General features: G+C 36.1%; 1 protein-coding gene across 1 annotated transcript in view; it reads left to right on the forward strand.

Annotated features, from left to right (window-relative positions):
- The window catches only part of DOK6 (docking protein 6), a 240685-nt gene that overhangs the window by 184207 nt on the left and 37626 nt on the right, over positions 1 to 18852 (forward strand). Inside the window, exon 7 of the mRNA XM_027882863.1 lies at positions 14072 to 14189. Within this exon, the coding sequence (XP_027738664.1) occupies positions 14072 to 14189 (118 nt within the window). The remainder of the gene's footprint in view (positions 1 to 14071; positions 14190 to 18852) is intronic.

Here is an 18852-nt window from a genome sequence, read left to right on the forward strand (position 1 = left end):
TGTTCCAGTGTTTGACCGCTCTAGAAGTAAATAAATCCTTCCTGATGCCCAGTCTAAGCCTCCCCTGGTACAATGGAACACCACAGTGATCAGTTTATCCACGACTATCTGTAAATTTTGCCAAGATTAGCAACAAATCCAAGAATTCTGGTTTGTTTGTTTCTTTTTTCACTTAAGTGTACTTTTGGGTTTGAGTTTTGCAAAACCAGTTCCCACAAGTATCAGTAATTTTCCATGGTGTTCTTGGTTCATTAAGCCCATAATGACATTTTTCTTGATTCTGATTTTTCCATCAGAATTTTTCAAGAAATTTACCAGACTCCTTGTTAGTCTTCAGGCTCAGAAAACTTGTGTGTACTTGGATTAAGGAAATCCTAAACTTACATCTCAGGTCTATTTCCAACATTCACCATTTCATAAGAAAGTGGGGGTTTGTGGGTGTTCAGGCTGTGTGACAGTTAATGATTCTTCCAACTGGGCCTCCTTTATTTTTTAATTCGAATTAAAATATTGTCTTGAATGTAGATTTATTTCAGTGGCATTTTTTCAGGGACTGTTAGTCAGATCGAAATGCAGCAACATTCAAGAAGTACACAGCAGGTGCCATTCCCTTTCTAAAAGAAAATACCTCATCCCACTATGAAATTTAAATTTCCACAGCCATTAAGGTGTCATCCCATTTATTCCTTTCTTAATGGGTCAACATCTTTTTTACCCCCTCTTTCTCTGTGAGCTGCAGGGGTCCTTTGTGCCCTTGTACAGCACCTCGAAGGCAGAGGGAGGTGTAAAGATGAGGTGCAAAGATTCTCTGAGGAACACTGTAGGTGGTTGGTGTTCCCGGATGTTTGCTGTTTGTTTGAATTAAACCACGGAGCAGGGAAAGTCTTTACTATGGTAACAAAGGGTTAGTGCAGCTGCTTCTAGGAAGTGATGGAGTGGGGAGGGAGAGCAGGGGGGAAGGAGGGGAGAACAGAGCTATTCATCATGTCTCAAACACTGCAGACAACATAAAGGTTTGTGTGGTGTGTAGGTGAGTGGTGTGGGTAGGTGTGAGAACAGAGCTGGAAAATCCTTACATAAGAGTGTGTCAAATGTTTTGGTAGTTGGTGATGTAATTTCAATGTTGTTTTACCACTTGAAAGCTAAATCTTAGAAATTTTTTTGAAGTGGTAGTAGTCATGAGGGTTTTCATTCAGAGTATGGTGGGAAAAATTCAATTCTTAATTTGACACAGTTTTGAAATCTCTCTTATCTGTAGTCATAGGGCTGGATGATCTTGAATGCAAAAAGATAATTCTCAAAAAGATAATACTCTAAATCTCTCCTAGGCCTAAAATCCAAGTCCCTTACCACATAGGTGTGCACCATTACTTAGAAATTATTCTCATTCTTTCCTCCTTAAAAATTTCCGTAGTATTTTGTATACTGTTACAGTATTCTTCTAGCATTCTGTCCATCATGCTATCTAAGACGCAGATTGTAATCTGCCTTCCTCCTGATATAAAGTATGAGTTGAACTCAAATTTGTATTAAAAGTTTTGCAAATGTGTCTCATAACTAAGACAATACAATTTTTTATCTGCAAGGAGCCTATTCCATCCTATGAATCCATCCCAAAGCTGCATACATGAATCCTATGAACATTGTTTTCCCTGTTCACCTCAGTGATATGTGTACACGCAGCTGGGCTGTACTGTGAGCATTTCAATTTAAGCTGCTATGGTCTGGTTAGCTTGTTTAAATGCAAGAGGGCAAAGATGTTTGCACAGTAAGGTATGCGAAGATGCAAAACCTCCTGAGAATTTAGCGTGTAAGCGCTTTAAAAATCACTTTAGCCACCTATCTGCATTTCTAGGCACTGTTTAAAGAGCTATTTCCTAAAAGTCAGGTATAATTTATTTCAACTTTATGAAGTTGCATTTGAGTATAAGAGGATTTGAAAGTTGGTGACATAAGCACATTTGTGATTTTTTTTTCACTTTTCTTGTACTTTGCAGAATATTGTACGTTTGCAGAGCTAACAAAGTAGTTGGAGAGGCACTGTCAAGCTGAAATTCATATTTGTTTCCATAAATGCAGCAAATGAAGAACCAACGAACTTTTCCCTGAACAAAATTGATGATTTGTTTAGCAGTCTTATTTGCTAAAAGCTGCAGGTGATATGAATGATAAATTAGGAATGGCTGCTGTAATTATACGGTAGTTGTTGCATGCCTGACTGAACCCTCTTTGGCTATTCCCAGCCCTCTCCTTAACTAACCTCAGAGGAGCATTTAATATGGAAGGGAAGTTTTGTTTGGCATTGTGTACCTTTAAACCAGCTTGCTTATATAACTGTGCTGGTAGGTTTATGTCATCAACTCTCTTACTCGAGAAGTGGGTTATGTTGACTTAAGTGTTACTAAAAAGTAATACTGAAACCACATCACTAGTGGGCTTAATTTATTATTAATATCATATCCACTATTTTCAGAAAACTGTTTCTTGTAAAATAAACTGAAGTACCTATAGAGCTTCTGTTATTATTAGCAGAAGCTGAGGAAGTTATCCAGTGCTCTCAGGAGACAGGTATTATTATAGTATTTATACTAACGAGTAAAATGAGGCACAGAAAGATTAAGGCCAAATTCAGCTGCATATGAATTGCCCAAGGTCATAGATTAATCAGCTGTATGCTAGGAATAGCACAACAACAAAACAATAACGAAAAAAATCCCAAGTCATAGTCAATTGCTTATTCACAGAAGAATTAACTTCTGAAAAAGATTTTCTTCATATGGTTCTCATCAGTCTTTTGAGTTACAATATCATTTTGTGTCTCCTGTCATGCAAGGCTTTCCTCTGTTTCAGCAACTCTGTTTAGAAGTTCTTTATAACACGCAAGGGAATAGTTAAGACTTTGCCTCTGACTAATAAGAAACTTCTTTATCAATGATTTACAGTGGGCAAAGTGTTGTTCAGAGAACAGGAGAATTATAAAAAGTAATAATCTGAGAGAGGATCAAAAATTCTCATAAGAGCCCTAAAGTTAATCTGTAATTCCCTCCTGTGCTTTTTGTGCTTTGGCTCATCAGGTACTTGTTGGTAGGACAAAAATTAGGTGAAATTCACCCTATGTCTTAATTTTTTCTTTACTTCTTTTTATAAAGATGACAGGGGTTTTAATGTGAAAATTATTTATGATAATCTCTCTGATTATGTTTAGATTGAAGAGAACAGATATTGAGTATCTAAAAAAGCCATACCTGAAATACAGGAACTTTTCCAAATACATGCAGTCTTTTGATACGTGTTTATCAAAGCCTATCCAGATAGGGATTGGTTCTGTTCCCTTTTTCTGTCAGCTGTGGGTTTTGTTTTTCTTATGTTTCTGATATCCCACATGATGCTGGCCATGCTAAGAGTTTTTGTTTAGCAGCTGTTCAGGAATCTGATTCAGGAGAAATATAAGCCAGTAGTACAGACTATAGACCCTGTACTGCTGGTTTGACATTTTTTCACTAACTACAACACCTATATTATACAAAGATGTGCAGCTACTACAGTCAGTAAAATAACATCATTTTGACACAATAGCACAGCACAGCTCTCAGATTTTCAAACCTTTTGAATATAGGATCAGAAATATTGGCATTGGAAGGGAGTGCTGGTGGTCAGCTCATCCAATTGTCTGTTCAAAGCAGATATAACATCAAAACTAGGTAAAGTTACCCAGGGTCTTATCCAGTCAAGTTTTGAATACCCACAACAGTGCAGATTATGGGTACTCGTTCCAGTGCTTGGCTGTTCACCTTGTGAAGAATTTTTCCTTAAGTGTGTCTCAAATTTCCCTTGCTATAGCCTGTGACCTGTCAACTCCTGTCCTCTCACCATGCCTCTCTGGTAACAGTCTTCTCTACAACATACCTTTAAAAAGAGAGAGAAAAACTGGAGTTAGATTTCTTTTAGCCTTTGCTTTCTCATGGTGAATAAACATTGGACACTTAATCCAACATCACTGATCATATTCTACTTCTTAGTGGTTCTCTGCCAGGCTCTCTCCAGTTTGGCCAGGCCCAAACCTGAAGACTTCCTGGACATCATTAGACTTCCAGATGTAGTTTCACAAATGCCAAATAGTGGAGATCTGTGACTTCCCCTGTTCTGCTGGCCACACTTTTGCTAACGTGGACCAGTGCATCATTAACCTCCATCACTACATACGTACACTTGTCATTCATGTTACCACCAGGACCACTAGATCGTTTTGGCAAAGTTTTTACCCAGCAAGTCAGTCCCCAGGCTGTACTTTTGTACACAGTTGCCCTGACCCAGTTGCAGCATTAACATGTCATTGCTGAACTTCATGACATTCATCTCAGACATTTCCTCTGTTTTTCTGAGGTCCCTCTGAACAGAAGCTCTGCTCTCTGAGTGTTTGACTGTTCACCCTGGTTTGATGTCATCCCCGTATTTGCTAAGTTGAATTCTATCCCACTGTCCATGCTGGTGATGATGTTAAATGTACTAGAGTATTGTTCCATCTAAACTGCAGGAAAAGGTTTTTCAAAAATGTTTCAGTTCTGCAACCTTTAGCAGCAAGGAATTAATGAAGATTTTCCGTGCTATGTCAGAAGCATACTGTTTCTTATGACTGTCTCAGGGTAAAAGCTGCTAGTCTCAGAGCATATTCAGTCTGTCAGAATCCATTTCCATAAAGGCAGCTGTCAGGCAGGATTCTTTTGGATTCATATGAGTGGCTGTTGAATGAATATGTCTACAGTCTTTGTAATTCAAAATCCATTGACAAATAAGCTTAGGTTCTTCTTTGTAAAATTAAAGAACTTGTAGTCTCTTCATTATTCTTAATTATTTCCAAGTAGAATATAGTTGTAAAAGTTGCAACTGCTACTACCAGAGAGGTTTTATAAAATTCTTGGTAAAAAGATGGCATTTTTGTAATGTTTCCCACACATTGTATGGTGATCACCTTTACATACATTTTCTGTTAAATGAAGAAAAAAAGAAATGGAGTTACAGATTTCCATGGCAACAGGTATAATTCTGTTTCCTTTGTTTTGTGAAGCTGAAACAGAGGCAAAAGATTGTTTCATTAGATCATCATGGCTAGGCTTCGTGAACGAAGATTTGAGATTTCATTAGATGGTAACTATGGATTTTACAGAGCTTGATTTATATGGCACGTGGTCATGCATCTACAACTTCTACTATGCCATCCAACTTTTGCCAACTGATTTTTTGTCTGAAAATTAAATTAGATGAAGAAAGGTTTCCAATGATAGAATTTATTAGACTGATCCATGTAGAAAGATACAGCTATCTACAAATACTTCTCTGTCTCCCACCTTTCTAAACTGGATTCCTAATTTGCAGCATCAGTAAGGAAGCAAACATTTCACAAGCTTCTTTTATATGAAAGAAATTTGGATTGTAATTCAGAGCATCTTGTCTCTCACTGTAAGTTGTTACTGGGCAATAAAACCCCATATATTTCCAAAGTTTTATTATTTATTTCTATTTATTTAGAAGTGTATGTATTGCTTTTTAGTGATTGCTTATTGCAATTTTAAAACAGCAACGTCAAGAATGCTCTGGCTGTATCCATCTATATATACAATCATGATGTGATTCCTTTGTGTGAGCATACACAGTGGAAAAGAATAGGCCTTTATTGTTATATACCAGCATCTCTGTTGATTTTAAATCTGTCAAAGCTCAATAAAGGCAATGGAGCTGTTAAAGTAAATATTTAATTAATTATGATTAAATTTCCTTACATTAAATTAATGCATTTATTTGTGTGTTCATATGTGCAGGCACATTTTTTATTACCCTCCCTGCAAAAAATACATTATATCACTCATATATAACTAGCCCCAGTTTTGTGATTTAAGATTAATTTTAAATTATTAAAAGTAACTACTTAAAAGGAAGGAAATGTGGTTTTTTTGAAGATATTGAAGAGTCATCTGAGAAGACTTTACACCCTAACAGTAATTTTTATGTTTTCCAGGTTTGCCATTTCTTCTTTTTAATTGAAATGTCTTTGTATGACACATAAAACTAACTTCTGAAAATGTCAGAAAGTAGAGGTCAGCAAGACTATGTGTGTTACTGAATACTGGAGTCACGCACTGATAAGCCTAGTAAGGAATATTCATGAAAGGTTATTGATGATTATTGTTTCAGCAAGTATTCAGAAAATTATCTTCCTGTCATTTTATTAAAGTTCACTGGTTGGTAATTTCTGTGTACTGAAATGAAGAAACTAAAAGAAATCGGATTTCCACAAATATGTGTAATTGGAAATTACTGATCTGGTTTAGACAATTGAAGAAAAACTTTATAAGAAATTTCATGAAGTCCAAGTAATTTTCTTCATCAGAAATAATGAAAGTCAAATAACTGCGCACTAAACAGTGAATAGAGATTCTAACATTTTTTAGAATTCTGATTTTTCAGCCCCAAACTTCTTCCAGTACAGTTCTCCCAGCTGGCTACAGTGGGCAGTCTGTGTTCATCCATATTTCACCTTTGTTGCTGCATGCTAAAGAGTGTTTTTGTGTTCTCCACTGAGAGACATTTTTTCATACTATGACTTCTACCCCATCAGTTCTAAAACTGGCCAAAACAACTTCTATGAAGTCAGAAAGGCCGTCCTTACAGTACTCTCAAGTAAAATACTGAGACTTTGAGTGTCCTAAATACCTGTTTAAGATATGTCATATCTTTTGGCAAGTAATTCCATGCAAAAAAAATTGCATACTTTGAAGACTTTGCCAGAGCATATCAAGTAGGGGTCAGACTCTAGTAGCTTTGTAAGGGAGGGGAATACTCAGCAGAGCAAGGAGAGTGAAAACAGACAGAGAAAGGAGGACAAGACTTTGCGTGTCAACACTGATGGCAAAGCCTCACTATTTTTAACTGTGGTTTGACAAACCTCATGAGAGAGCACCTTCTGGAATACCATAACCTTCAGGTTGGATTCCCAAAAAAACACTTGCTCTGTTTGAAGAGTACCAGTCTTTGTTGATAGTCTCTTTCTTTGATCTCTCTAACAAAAGCGTTTCAGTCCATTCTTTCCAAACTCAACTTACTTATCCTTACACTGTTCAGAAGACAGATCTGGCACTCTCCCTATTCAGTAAAATCTTCTCTATAATTTTGGAGATGATGATCACGGACTGGTTGAGGATGCAAGGGACCTCTCTAAGTCATCTTGTCCAGCCACCCTGGCTCAAGCAGGGCCATCAAAGTTGGTGGCCCAGGACCATGTCCAGATGGCTTTTTGTATATCTACAAGGTGGGAGATTTCACAACCTCCCCGGAAAATCTGGATCACCTAACAGTAAAAGTGTTTCCTAGTGTTCAGAGGGAATCTCCTGTGCTTCAGTTTGTTCACACTGGCCCTGGTGCTGTCACTGGATACCACTATGAAGAGCTTGGTTCTATCTTCTTTGCACTCTCCCTCGAGATATTTACAAACATTGATAAGATGAAGCCTTCTCTTCTCCAGGCTGAACAACCCCAGCTCTCTTAGCCTGTCTTCGCAGGAGAGGTGCTCCATCCCTTTGATTATCTTCATGGCCTCCTCTGGACCCACTCAGGTCACATCCTTCTTGTATGGAGGACCTAGAGCAGGACACAGTACTCCAGGTAGGCAGAGTACAGAGAGAGAATCACTTCCCTCAGCCTGCTGGCCCAGATGTGGTTGGCCTTCTGGGCTGCAAGCAGACTTAGCTGGCTCATGTCCAGATTTTCATCCACAAGAACCTCCAAGTCTTTCTCTACCAGGGATGCTCTCAGTGAGTTCTCCTGGTCTGTACTCGTATCTGGGATTGCCCCACCCAAGTGCAGCACATTGCACTTAGACTTGTTGAAATTCATTAGGTTCTTGAAGTCCCAATTTTCAGGCTTGGCTAGGTCCCTCTGAATGACATCCTTTCCTTCTGTTATGTCAACTGCTAAGGTCAGCTTTGTGTCATCTGCAGACTTGCTGAAGGGTGCACTTGCTTTCACTGTCTATGTCACTGATGAAGATACTGAAGAGCGCTGGTCCCACGACACAGCCCTGAAGGACACAACTCATCACCAGCCTCCACCTAGACATAGTATCATTGACTACAGCTGTCTGGTTGTACCCATCTAGCTGATTCCTTATCTACCACCTTTATTTACCTTATCTCCCACCCTTCAAATGATCTCCCCAGGCACAGAGGTGAAAATAATTTTTTTGTTCTGATCATCCCCAATAGCCTTCTGGAAAGTACCATGTGTTTTAAAAAGTGTATCAGTACTAAGGACCTTCAAAAACCCTAGATTTTTACTTTTAAAACCTGGAAACTCTGCCCTGAATGATGCTATTTAGAGAAATTATATTGTAGTTCTACACAGTCTACCCGAAATGCTGTATATTTTCAGGTCAACAAGTGTCTGTCTGAAAAATCTCTTCCTTTGTCTGACAACTCTCTTTCATAAAAGCTCCTTTCATGGCAAAAGAAAGAAGAATCAGTAACCTCAAAAAATGTCTGTGCAATACTGGATTCTCTATCATATATATATATATATATATATATATATATATATATATATATACACACATGTATCTCTTGAAGAAGTTAGCTCAGTTGTGTTTGCTTCCACCAAGACCTGTTATGTAGTCAGTAGTCTTGGCTCTGTTCATCTTGGCATCATCTCCCATTTTATTGGTGAATGGTTTTGTGCAATGAAAAATGGATAAAGTATTTGCTTGTGCATAATAATATGGTGCAAACCATTGAAAGATTTAAGAATCTAACCTTCTACCCTCACAGTAATTAGTATAGTTTCCATAGGCAGGAAACTTCTTTCATGAAAGGAACAAACCCACAATTTTGTGACAGAATATGGGTGAAGACACTCACCTTACAGACATGCAACAAATGTAATCCCAATATGCTGTAAAATCCATCTAATTTTCCTCCAACATTAATCCATTCTGTCAGACAACATCGATCTTTTATGAGCTTCTTTTAGGGGAAAGGAAGAAAAAAAAAACCCAACACATTTCTGCCCGAAAAGGAGTAAAGTGTCCCAATTCTATCGTTATAGTGTGGCCAAGGAGATTAGGAAAAAAAAAAAAAAATCAGTCCCATTGAATCTCCCTTCACAATGCTTTTCTTTCACCATTGCTTTATTATCCATAGATAACATTATTCCACCACCAAAGAGTAATCATCATCCACCTTGGCATTGCAAAACAGTGTCACTGTTTTAATTTTTTTTTTCCTCCATAATTGATTAAGCAACTCTCTAAAAGGTAATAGCAAGTCTGGAGCAACTACTGAAAACCCAAATGCTAGAAATATATTATAAAGGCTGAAATCACTCAAATTATTTTCACAGCTAGCTTTTCTACAAGTGTTTTCAGAAGACTTGTGAGGTCATATATTGGTGGGGACTTTGCTAATTTTATTCTGTCAGGAACAGCAAGCTGGATAAAAATGTAAAAATAAATATAAAGCAGTGCATAGCAAATAAATAGTATGTTGTTAACCTAGAGATGTTTATATTAATGGTAGGCACCTTTAAGTAATGAAGAGAGTCCAAGTAACACATAACTGTTTTCTAAGCAAGTTAAGTGATTGTGAACAAAGGGTTATGGGGAAATTATAACCAGAGTTTTACTAACACATCAACAAAGGAAAGAATATTCTCACTGGACTTTCATAGGAATATATCCTGCATCCAGTTTTGTCAAGTATTTTCACAGAAGTTCTGGGTCAAGGCACAATCTAATTACTAGACTTCCGGATCTTACATTTATAAGACAATGTGGAAGTAGATCAGTGAAGAGGCAGAATTCATAATAACAAATTAAAAAAATTGTTTGGAGTAGCAGAATTGATTTCAACTGAAACAGGCAAAACTTTGCTTAATAAGGAGCAATCTGTTTCGAAGTACTGAATGAGAACTGCTTTTTGTAAAATAGATCTATATGGCATAGTGTACAAGTTGAATGTGGGGCAACAGTAGCTGCTTTTGAGAAGCTATGGTCATTATGAGAAAATGAGAAAACTCATTTAAAAAAACTCAAAAACTTCTTCCCTCCTGCTTGTTCTCTAATTCAGTTGATATCTGAGCTGGTACCTCAGCTGATGCCACCTGCTAGATAGTATGATTCTTAAACTAGTAATATTTTAGTTTGGATGCCAGTAAAATGAATCTATGCTGTTCCACTGTCAGCTAATGGACACTTGAGTAGTGAAATATATTTCCCAAGTCCCCTTTCTCTTCAAGGCATACAATACAAAGCAATCTTCTTTAGAGTTATAAAGAAAAAAAAAATCTAAATAGTGGTATTTGATTCATATTTCAAGACTAAAACTCTTGTTAGTCTTCAGTGACCTAGTTTGCTTGCTATTTGTTTAAAGACATTAATGAGAATGTGAAATGAGATGGGGGTTTTTATCCGTAATGAATAACCTATTTTCACAGCATATCTGTAAAAAGCAAACTATCTTTATTGTAGGCTAAAGAAATGGAATGAACTGTATATTTCTCAGTTGGTGTCCCTGAGCCAAATATATTTTCTGTTACCTTTAGTGTTTTGACATTTTTTATGTAAAAAAAAGAAAGAAAAAAAAAAAGGGGAGAGAATAATATGCTAAAAAGATCAAAGCCCAGAACCCTAATACAGTTAACATATATCTATCTGAGTTAAAATATCTATTTAAGTCAGTGGAGATGGCCTATGGGAATTAAAAGAAAATTTGGTCCTTAAGCCTTGTCTCATGAAAGAACAATAATGAAAAGTGTGGGGAACTGCTTAGAGTGACACATTAATAGACTTATTATTTTTTTATGTCTATTTTATTCAAATAGACCTTTAAGAATTATAAAGTTGTCACTGGCAAAGCAAAGGCTTCATATGACTTAATATTTAGAAATTTTGGGCTTGGATATTGCATTTGGATATGAGAAAGAAATGTAATGTTCACTGTGTCAAAGGTATTTTATCAAAGACAGATTCAGAAGGAAATGGAGGAAAGCTAACTACTAGGTATTTTATGTTAGATAACAAAAATTCCTTAGTAATGGATTTTTCTTATATTCCCACCGAAAAAAATTCCGAGTTGATGTGGTTTTGATGTAGGCATTTCTACTTTTCTTTTAACCTAAGTTCTAATTCCGTCATCACTTTTTCCCACATAAGTCCTAGATGCACCTTCTTCATTCTAGATGCATGTTTTATTTAATGCTATGTTAATATATTATGTATGTTTAATTGGGTACGCTGCTTTTATTTTGCTCCATATTTCTATAACTAGATACCAAAGACTGAGGTCAGTACATAGATGAAACACAGCAAAACAACCCTCAGTGAAATCATAGAATGCTTTGGGTTGGAAGGGAGCTCTAAAGGTCATCTAGTCCTGCAATAAGTAGGGACATCTTCAAATGGACGAGGTTGCTCAAAGCCCTGTCCAGCCTGACCTTGAATATGGCCAGGGATAAACTCCCATCATAAAAAAATCTTCTCCACATGTCCAATTTAAGTTTACTCTCTTTTTCTCCCTTGTCCTATTACAACAGGCCTTGCTAAAATGTCTGCCCTGTCTTTCTCATATACACTTAAAGTACTGGAAGGCTACAATAAGATCTCCCTGAAACTCTTTTCTCTAGGCTGACCAACCCCAGTTGTCTCGATCTGTCTTCATAAGGAGAGGTTTTTCAGCCCTCTGATCATTTTTGTGTCCCACCTCCAGATGTGCTCTAGCAAATCCCTGTCCTTCTTATACTGAGGACTCGAGCTGGGCTCAGTATTCCAGGTGGGGTCTCAGTAGAGCAGAGTAGAGGCATGAAATCGTCTCAAATTCATTCCCAGATCAAAACATCTATCTCTTCTATGTGTCTGTGCTACCTCTGCCATTATAGGCACTTTCTGTACAGGTTCATCTGGTCCTATTGCAGTTAGCATATGGTGATACTTCTTATTCAAAAGGTGGTATCAAAAGTTGTTCTTTAATTAGAGAATCTGAGGAAACAAAGTACTGTGAATGCTTGCAGTGCAATCTTCTGCACTAGAGAAGTTCTTACCTTACTTTATAATGAGAACAGATTTTTTTTTTATTTTTCCAAAGCTTTAATGTTTGCTAATAAAGTTCTTCTGCATCAGTGTTGGTCATATCAGGCAGGTGCTAATTAACTCGGATCAAGAATAATGATATAAGTTAAACCACTTCCATTCAATCCATAGATTTAGCTTTAAGATAATAAACTGTAGTGAACACGGTTCTCTGCTGGAATTGTTTTTTTCAGAATGTATACAAGGAAAAAGTTTTACCTATTGTGTCAAGACTTTAATTTACCTTTTGGGTGAATAAATTATGAATAAATCACCTGTAAGCTGAAATTAGATGATTTTATGTAATTTTCTTACTCAACAAAATTACACTTATTAACCCCTTGCTACACTAATATGGTAAAATAATTTAGAATGTTTGTTATTGTCCTGATCTCTACAATAAAGGAAATTCTGCATGCCGATAAACTTTTAAATCCTCAACTCTCCCTAAAAATAGAATTCTTGTCATAAGTATTTTAAACTTCTTTTTTAATGGAGGAAATGTTTCTGCAAACTCTCTGATATCAAATGTCTTCCAGTGATGATCTGCACCACCGACAACTGAAATGTCATACTTCTCTATAAATGAGCAGAAAAGAGTTTAGCTGTAGACAGGGACTAATTTTGATGACAGTTCTCAAGAAAACAACAACAGAAGTAATTACAGCAGATTAATCTGAAGCAAAATATATGCCACGCATCAGTGTATGTCAATATTCAAAATTTAAATAATTTTAGATCTTTGTGTAGATACTGTCTCTTAAAGTTTGGGGGGGAGGGTTGTGTTTTGTTTTGTTTTAAATTACAGAATAACATGAGTTTGTGCAGATAAAAAGAGCTTTTTTAATTTGGCATTATGATTCTGAATGAGGAACCCCTAGGAGTTAGTCATTAGCCTGCAGTAAATGATCCAGACCTAAATACCTTCTGCTCTGTAGCTGAACTCTCTGAAAATGTGAGTTTCTAGGCACACGCTTTGAGAGAACCACCCCCATCATCCTGGTGCCACTCCTGAAACTAAGTTTTTCATTCTAAATCTTCAGACATAGTTGTTCCTTCAGTGTTGATCCTTCCAGACATCCTCTGAAAAAATTATGCCTAACATGTTATAATGAAAAATTATTGATCACATCTTATATTCTGTAAAGCCAGAGATTTAAAAAATTTGCAGATGCATTCTAATTTCTTCTAGACACAGAAAGCATAACTTATACAGGAATATCCAGAGAGGTTGCCAGAATGCTTTAATCCTTCATTTTTCTTTTTTGTATATAGCTTAGTCTTGTCTTTCACTCACATCAATAGCTTCTTGGAGACAGAGATCTCTTTTATATGGCTTACGTTCCTTCTGTCAGGATTCTGTGCTGTAGCTCTAGTACACTTACCATGCAATTCACTATTTCAGTTACATGAAGTCCCCCTGACTAGGAAAATTTACTCTTGAGGCTGGAGCCTAATACTGGTGATGAGATGCCTCCCATTCAAAGGAGGATTAGGAGATTAATGACTCTTTTTTGCTAATTCTCTGCTGGTTGTCTCAGATTCTCTCTTGGCATCTTTCTGGGTATTCAATCCAATATGCAGGCTAAATGACCAAAAAGAACTGTGATTGTAGAGGAGTTTAAGATTTCAGGTATATGCTAATCCATCATTATCATGAAGTTAAAGAAGAAAATAAAAAACTTCTGGCAGCAACAAGAATAGCTGTAGATAAATAGGAACATATTCTAATGTCCTAATATTAACGTGTGCTAATGAACCTATATATGTAGACACACTTTTACAGCTGTTTCCTGAGCATTCACAGTGCTGATGCTTATAACACAGTTCAACTGATAGTATAAAACCCACGGTAACTCAGGAAATAGTACCTTCATGACAACATAGGTTCAATTTACAGTTTCGAGATTACCTATCACCTATGCTTATATATGATCTTCCATTTATGTTTGCTTTGGCTTTTAGCTCCAGACCAGTCTGTCTGAACCGATGACTTTATCCAAGTCGATCTCACTTCCTCGTAGTGCATATTGGCATCACATCACCCGGCAGAACAGCGTTGGAGAAATCTACAGTTTACAAGGCAAGTTGCTTATAATGCCATATCCATTAGCTTCTTTCCATTTGACCAGAATTCATGAAAATTGCTTCTTATTTGCACTGGTTATTTTCTCTCCATTTCACTTTATCAATTGTCAGGAACCTCAGCAGGATTCCCAATTTACATAAAACAGGTTTCTTTTAGTCATTTTGTAAAGTAATGGTGAAAATTATCCCCAGAATCACCACATAAAGCTGGATAGACAATTTGGCTCAGTGTAGCTTCTCAGTAGCTAATGAATGTCAGGTTGTTTTAGTATTTTCTTCCAATAAGATGGGGCAAGTATTTGGGCAACCTCAGGGTGCCTAATTAAATCTACATAAAGTGGCTATATGAGTTGCAAGATTAAAACAAAGTAATTCTAGGAATAAGAGCTGTTCTTGGTAAATTTGCTTGGCAAGTCAGATATATATATGAACTTGACCAGTGTTGACTTGACCAATTTATAGGCCTTCTGTGTAGACATCATCTTTTTCTGTTTCCAGTTTTCTATCATATGTTTAGATTTGCTTAAGCCTCTTTAAATGCTATAATTAACAAAACTTGATGATCATGATTCACTGTTCTTAAGCTGAAATTGATTTCTATCTTTTTGGAAACTTAAATTATTGTTGCATTTTTAATGTAGACCTTTTAAAAGTAGCCTTTCATAAACATATTCCTTTGTAAATTTCTAAAGCCATTAAGGATTTTGTTTCACTTCTTTCTTAATAATATATTTGCATAAGCATTTTATATTTTGATAGGAGATTAGAAACTGCTCACAAACAAGACTATCCAATGGAAAAAAAAGGGCACATGTTTTCATGAAAATAAGTGAAATGCAGTATATAGATGAAAGACATGAAATGTTTTGTTTTGTAAATTATCGCATAACTTGAAAACAGCAGATGAGCTGTGAATTCACTGGGTGACTCATTAAAGGGTAAAGCATTTGTTTCCCATCATGCCCCATAGAGCAAAGACAAAGTTCATTTCTAATCATGGTCATAGTCCTACATTTAAATACTAGTAATGGGAAAAAAAAATAATCTTCCAGAAGTTGTTTGGTCAAAAAAAAAATTTACATGTGCATCACCTTAAAAATATTCATCATATCACTGGTATTTTTTAATGCACACAATAAGAATGCAAAAGGAAGTTTATTTGTTAGAGTTCCTTTTGTGTTCTTCATGTGTCTTTTCTTCATCAACAAGACAGTAAATGTGTTACATTCATTCTCTACAATCTTTTTTTTTTTCTTATAAATGACCTTCAAAATGAGGGAAAGCAAAACTTTATGTATGAATTAATAGTTCAATATCTATACACCTAGCTGTGCAGAATTCAACATATTGGAAGTGTATAATAAAAATGCAAGAATTTTACTTTCTGGAAGTATGCAGATTTTATGATCACTTCCACTGAAACATGGGACTAATAAATATTTCAGAATTTAAGATTTTCATTTTTCTTACATGTACTGTGATGACTTAAACTTGAGAAAGCATAGTTGATTTCAGAAGAGATTAAGTCAGTCTTACCAGTGGGCTAAGAAATGTATCCACAGGACATCCACAATCTCCCCCTGGTTGCAAAACTCTTCCATGCAAGAATATTATTCCTTATCTGTATTGAAGATCTCCTTTAACCTTCCTTCTGCTGCAATGACTAATTAAATGAAATCTATTAGTACAGAAAATGAAGGGAGTTCAGAGTACACCTTTTCCTCCTAATACCTTGTCATACTGATAGTCTTTGCACTGCAGGGTTGTCAAAGCATCAGCCCACAGAAGCTTCATGGATGTAGGTGGAAGGTGGGTAGCAAGGAAGCAGATTGTGAGCGCCACTTCAACCCTCACCTTTTTACAGCAGCCAGCTGAGAGGGGCTGTTGCAGAGGGAAAAATCACTTTTTCCTGCTGTGATTTCCTCTGAGCTTCAAAAGGTATATGTCCTCTCAGAGAGGAGATGTTTTCTTTAAAGAATAATCCGTCAAACTTAGTTCTGCACTTCATAGGTATTTATGAAAAAGCTTCATACATTTGAGAAACAAATTTGGAAATTCCCTACATACCTCTAAAAACTCATAAACTGAAATGAAATAACTGGAGTGGTGTCTACCTGGGTTCAGGCTACTATCAATATCTGTAAAGGAGTAGCTGAGCTCACTGTTAAAGTACAAGTGTTTCCATAGTGGCAATTATTTCAAACTTGCAGTCTGAAGTGACCAGAATTTAATTAATAACAGCTGGTGATGTATAAGAAGAAATGAATATGTGCTCATACTACCTGAGATAAATTGGCTCTTTGGGAGTTATTTAGCAGTCAAATTTAACTTAATTAGTAGTGTGAGTTGATCAGATAATGAATATGCTGTGGAGTAAGAAGGTAGGGAGTTTTATGGTTTTTGGTTTTTTAAAGACTGCATTTCAGATGAGAAAAGGCAATTCAATAAATGAGTATTGGGTCTCTCACTGGATATTAGCCCATGAAAATACATGTAAAGACCTGTGGAGACTAACACACAGAATAACAGTACTAAAGGAACATAGGTTGCACAACATATCTTAAAATGAGATGGGCTTGTTTCTGTCTTTATACAGCTTTTCTTCCGTTTGCACCTGCCTTGCACTCTTTCAGTTCCTGATTGCACTACTGAGATAAAAGTAATTTAGTTGTCTAATCTTGTCAGTTGGAAGAACTTGCTGGTTGTCTCTTACCAGTGTCACCACATCACTACCAGCAATCTCTGCAAATTTCACAGTGCAGTGCTGCAGGTCAGACAGTTTCCATCCATGATCCACAGCCACTGTGGAGGTTGTGATGTGGGGCCTCATTAGCTGACACAGTGCTGCCCTTTCAGTACTGCCTTTTGCCTTTCCTCTCTGTCTGATGTGCTGTCAGGCATGGGAGAAGCCTCAGTACTGCACAAGAAAAAGGGGAATTGCTGCCATGCCAAAATGTAGCACAGTTTTTATAGCCATCAGGTTAAATTCTGATATAAACTTCTGTGCTGGAGTGATTTCACTTAAAATCCCAATTGATATCCATGGCTTTACAAATCACAATGCCTCTTCTAAAGTGTACCTATTGTCTTTGATTACAGTTCAGAAATTAAATAGTGTCATTAGATATTTTTTATCAAAACATAGCTTAATTAAGAGATAAAAAAAGAGAAAAAGATCTACACACCATTTTTTTGCATACATGAGTATGACATAAATGTACATTTTCATAAAAAGAATAAAGAATGAAGAATAAAGAATTTGAGCCCAACAAAGATAAACATTCATTGGTATGTTATGCACTCTATATATCAGGATCTACAAAAGTATGAAAATTAGAAATTGAGATTAACCTTATTAACTGAAATCATGCTTAAGAAGAAAAAAGAGCCCTATAAGCATGAGAAAAAATACCTTGCATTGTTTCCTTATAATTCGTTGTTTGTTACTAATACCTGGCATAAAATTTAACACTGCTACACAATATATTTAAAATTGACAAATAAAGCACCTGTGTTTTTATACAACAAAAGATATTAAAGAAAATAAATCCTTTTTTTTTCTTTTTAAGGTTTTAAGTTTGCTTAGGATGAAAAAGGGAGAATTCAGCAGACTGAATTTTCAGCTATCTGAAGAACTCTAGTTCTTGCCCTATAGAGTTTGGATGATACAAATGTTAAACACAGTCAGTTTGTAAATTATTATAAAATTAAGGCCAAATAAATTCTTGATATTGAAATGCTCATTAGGTTTTTGTATTGCAGCTGTTGAAATCCCTGAGGAAATTATGTTCAGAAAATCTAATTACAACCTGGTCTTTTTCCAAGAACTTCAAAATTAAGAAATGCTTTCAGTCACTCCTGTTGTGTTTGATCTGGCTTGCGCTCATTTTTTGAACTTTGGTTTTGCTATCTATACTCAAAGTGATGAACACCTACTCACATAAGCAATTCTATTCATTTCAGTAAGTGGAGTTATGTGAAGGAGCATATATTTATATAAGAATTACACCAGTTTTACATGTTTTCCTCTAAAAAAAGAACATTAATGCTTTTTTTCTGCAGTAAATTGCTTATCACAGTTTGTTTATAACAAATATTTGCTCTATCACAAACAATTAGCACATTTTGTTGGAAACTCATATCAAAGTGAATAAATTACACAGAAAAATACTAAGATGCCTGCTAAGCTCTAGAGTTGTATTTTTATACCTATTGAGGAATTCTGAGAAATGAAACTATGGTCTTCAGTGAGATAAAACTTTGGCTGGAAACTTACACTTTAAGCTTGTAAGTACGTCAAAACCAAAACCAGACAAAAATAAAAAATGGCCTCTATGAAGTCTGTAGGAATTTTGCTGTTTATATACAATTAGCTATTGTGTTTCATACTAAAGATGCAAGAAACATAAACCTAGTTTTGCAAATCAAAACAGAGGGAAGCTCTGGCTCCTCTTCGACCTTGGTAAGCAAGCCTGCATTGCCCCTTGTCTTTTGGCCTTGTTAGATGGCAACTCACCCTTATCTGTCTTTTTTTTTTTTTTTAACTATATTTTAAGAAGGATAACCTGTAGTATTAACTCATTCAGCTAAAAGATGTTGTATGTAAAAGGGAAACAAAGTCATCCACAAGTAATTTCTCCCACCTGCATAGGTTTCCA

The sequence above is a fragment of the Empidonax traillii genome, unplaced genomic scaffold (genome assembly GCF_003031625.1).
Source record: "Empidonax traillii isolate 1590-97213 ecotype Southwest subspecies unplaced genomic scaffold, ASM303162v1 scaffold113:size1526484, whole genome shotgun sequence".
Taxonomy (NCBI): Eukaryota; Metazoa; Chordata; class Aves; order Passeriformes; family Tyrannidae; genus Empidonax; species Empidonax traillii.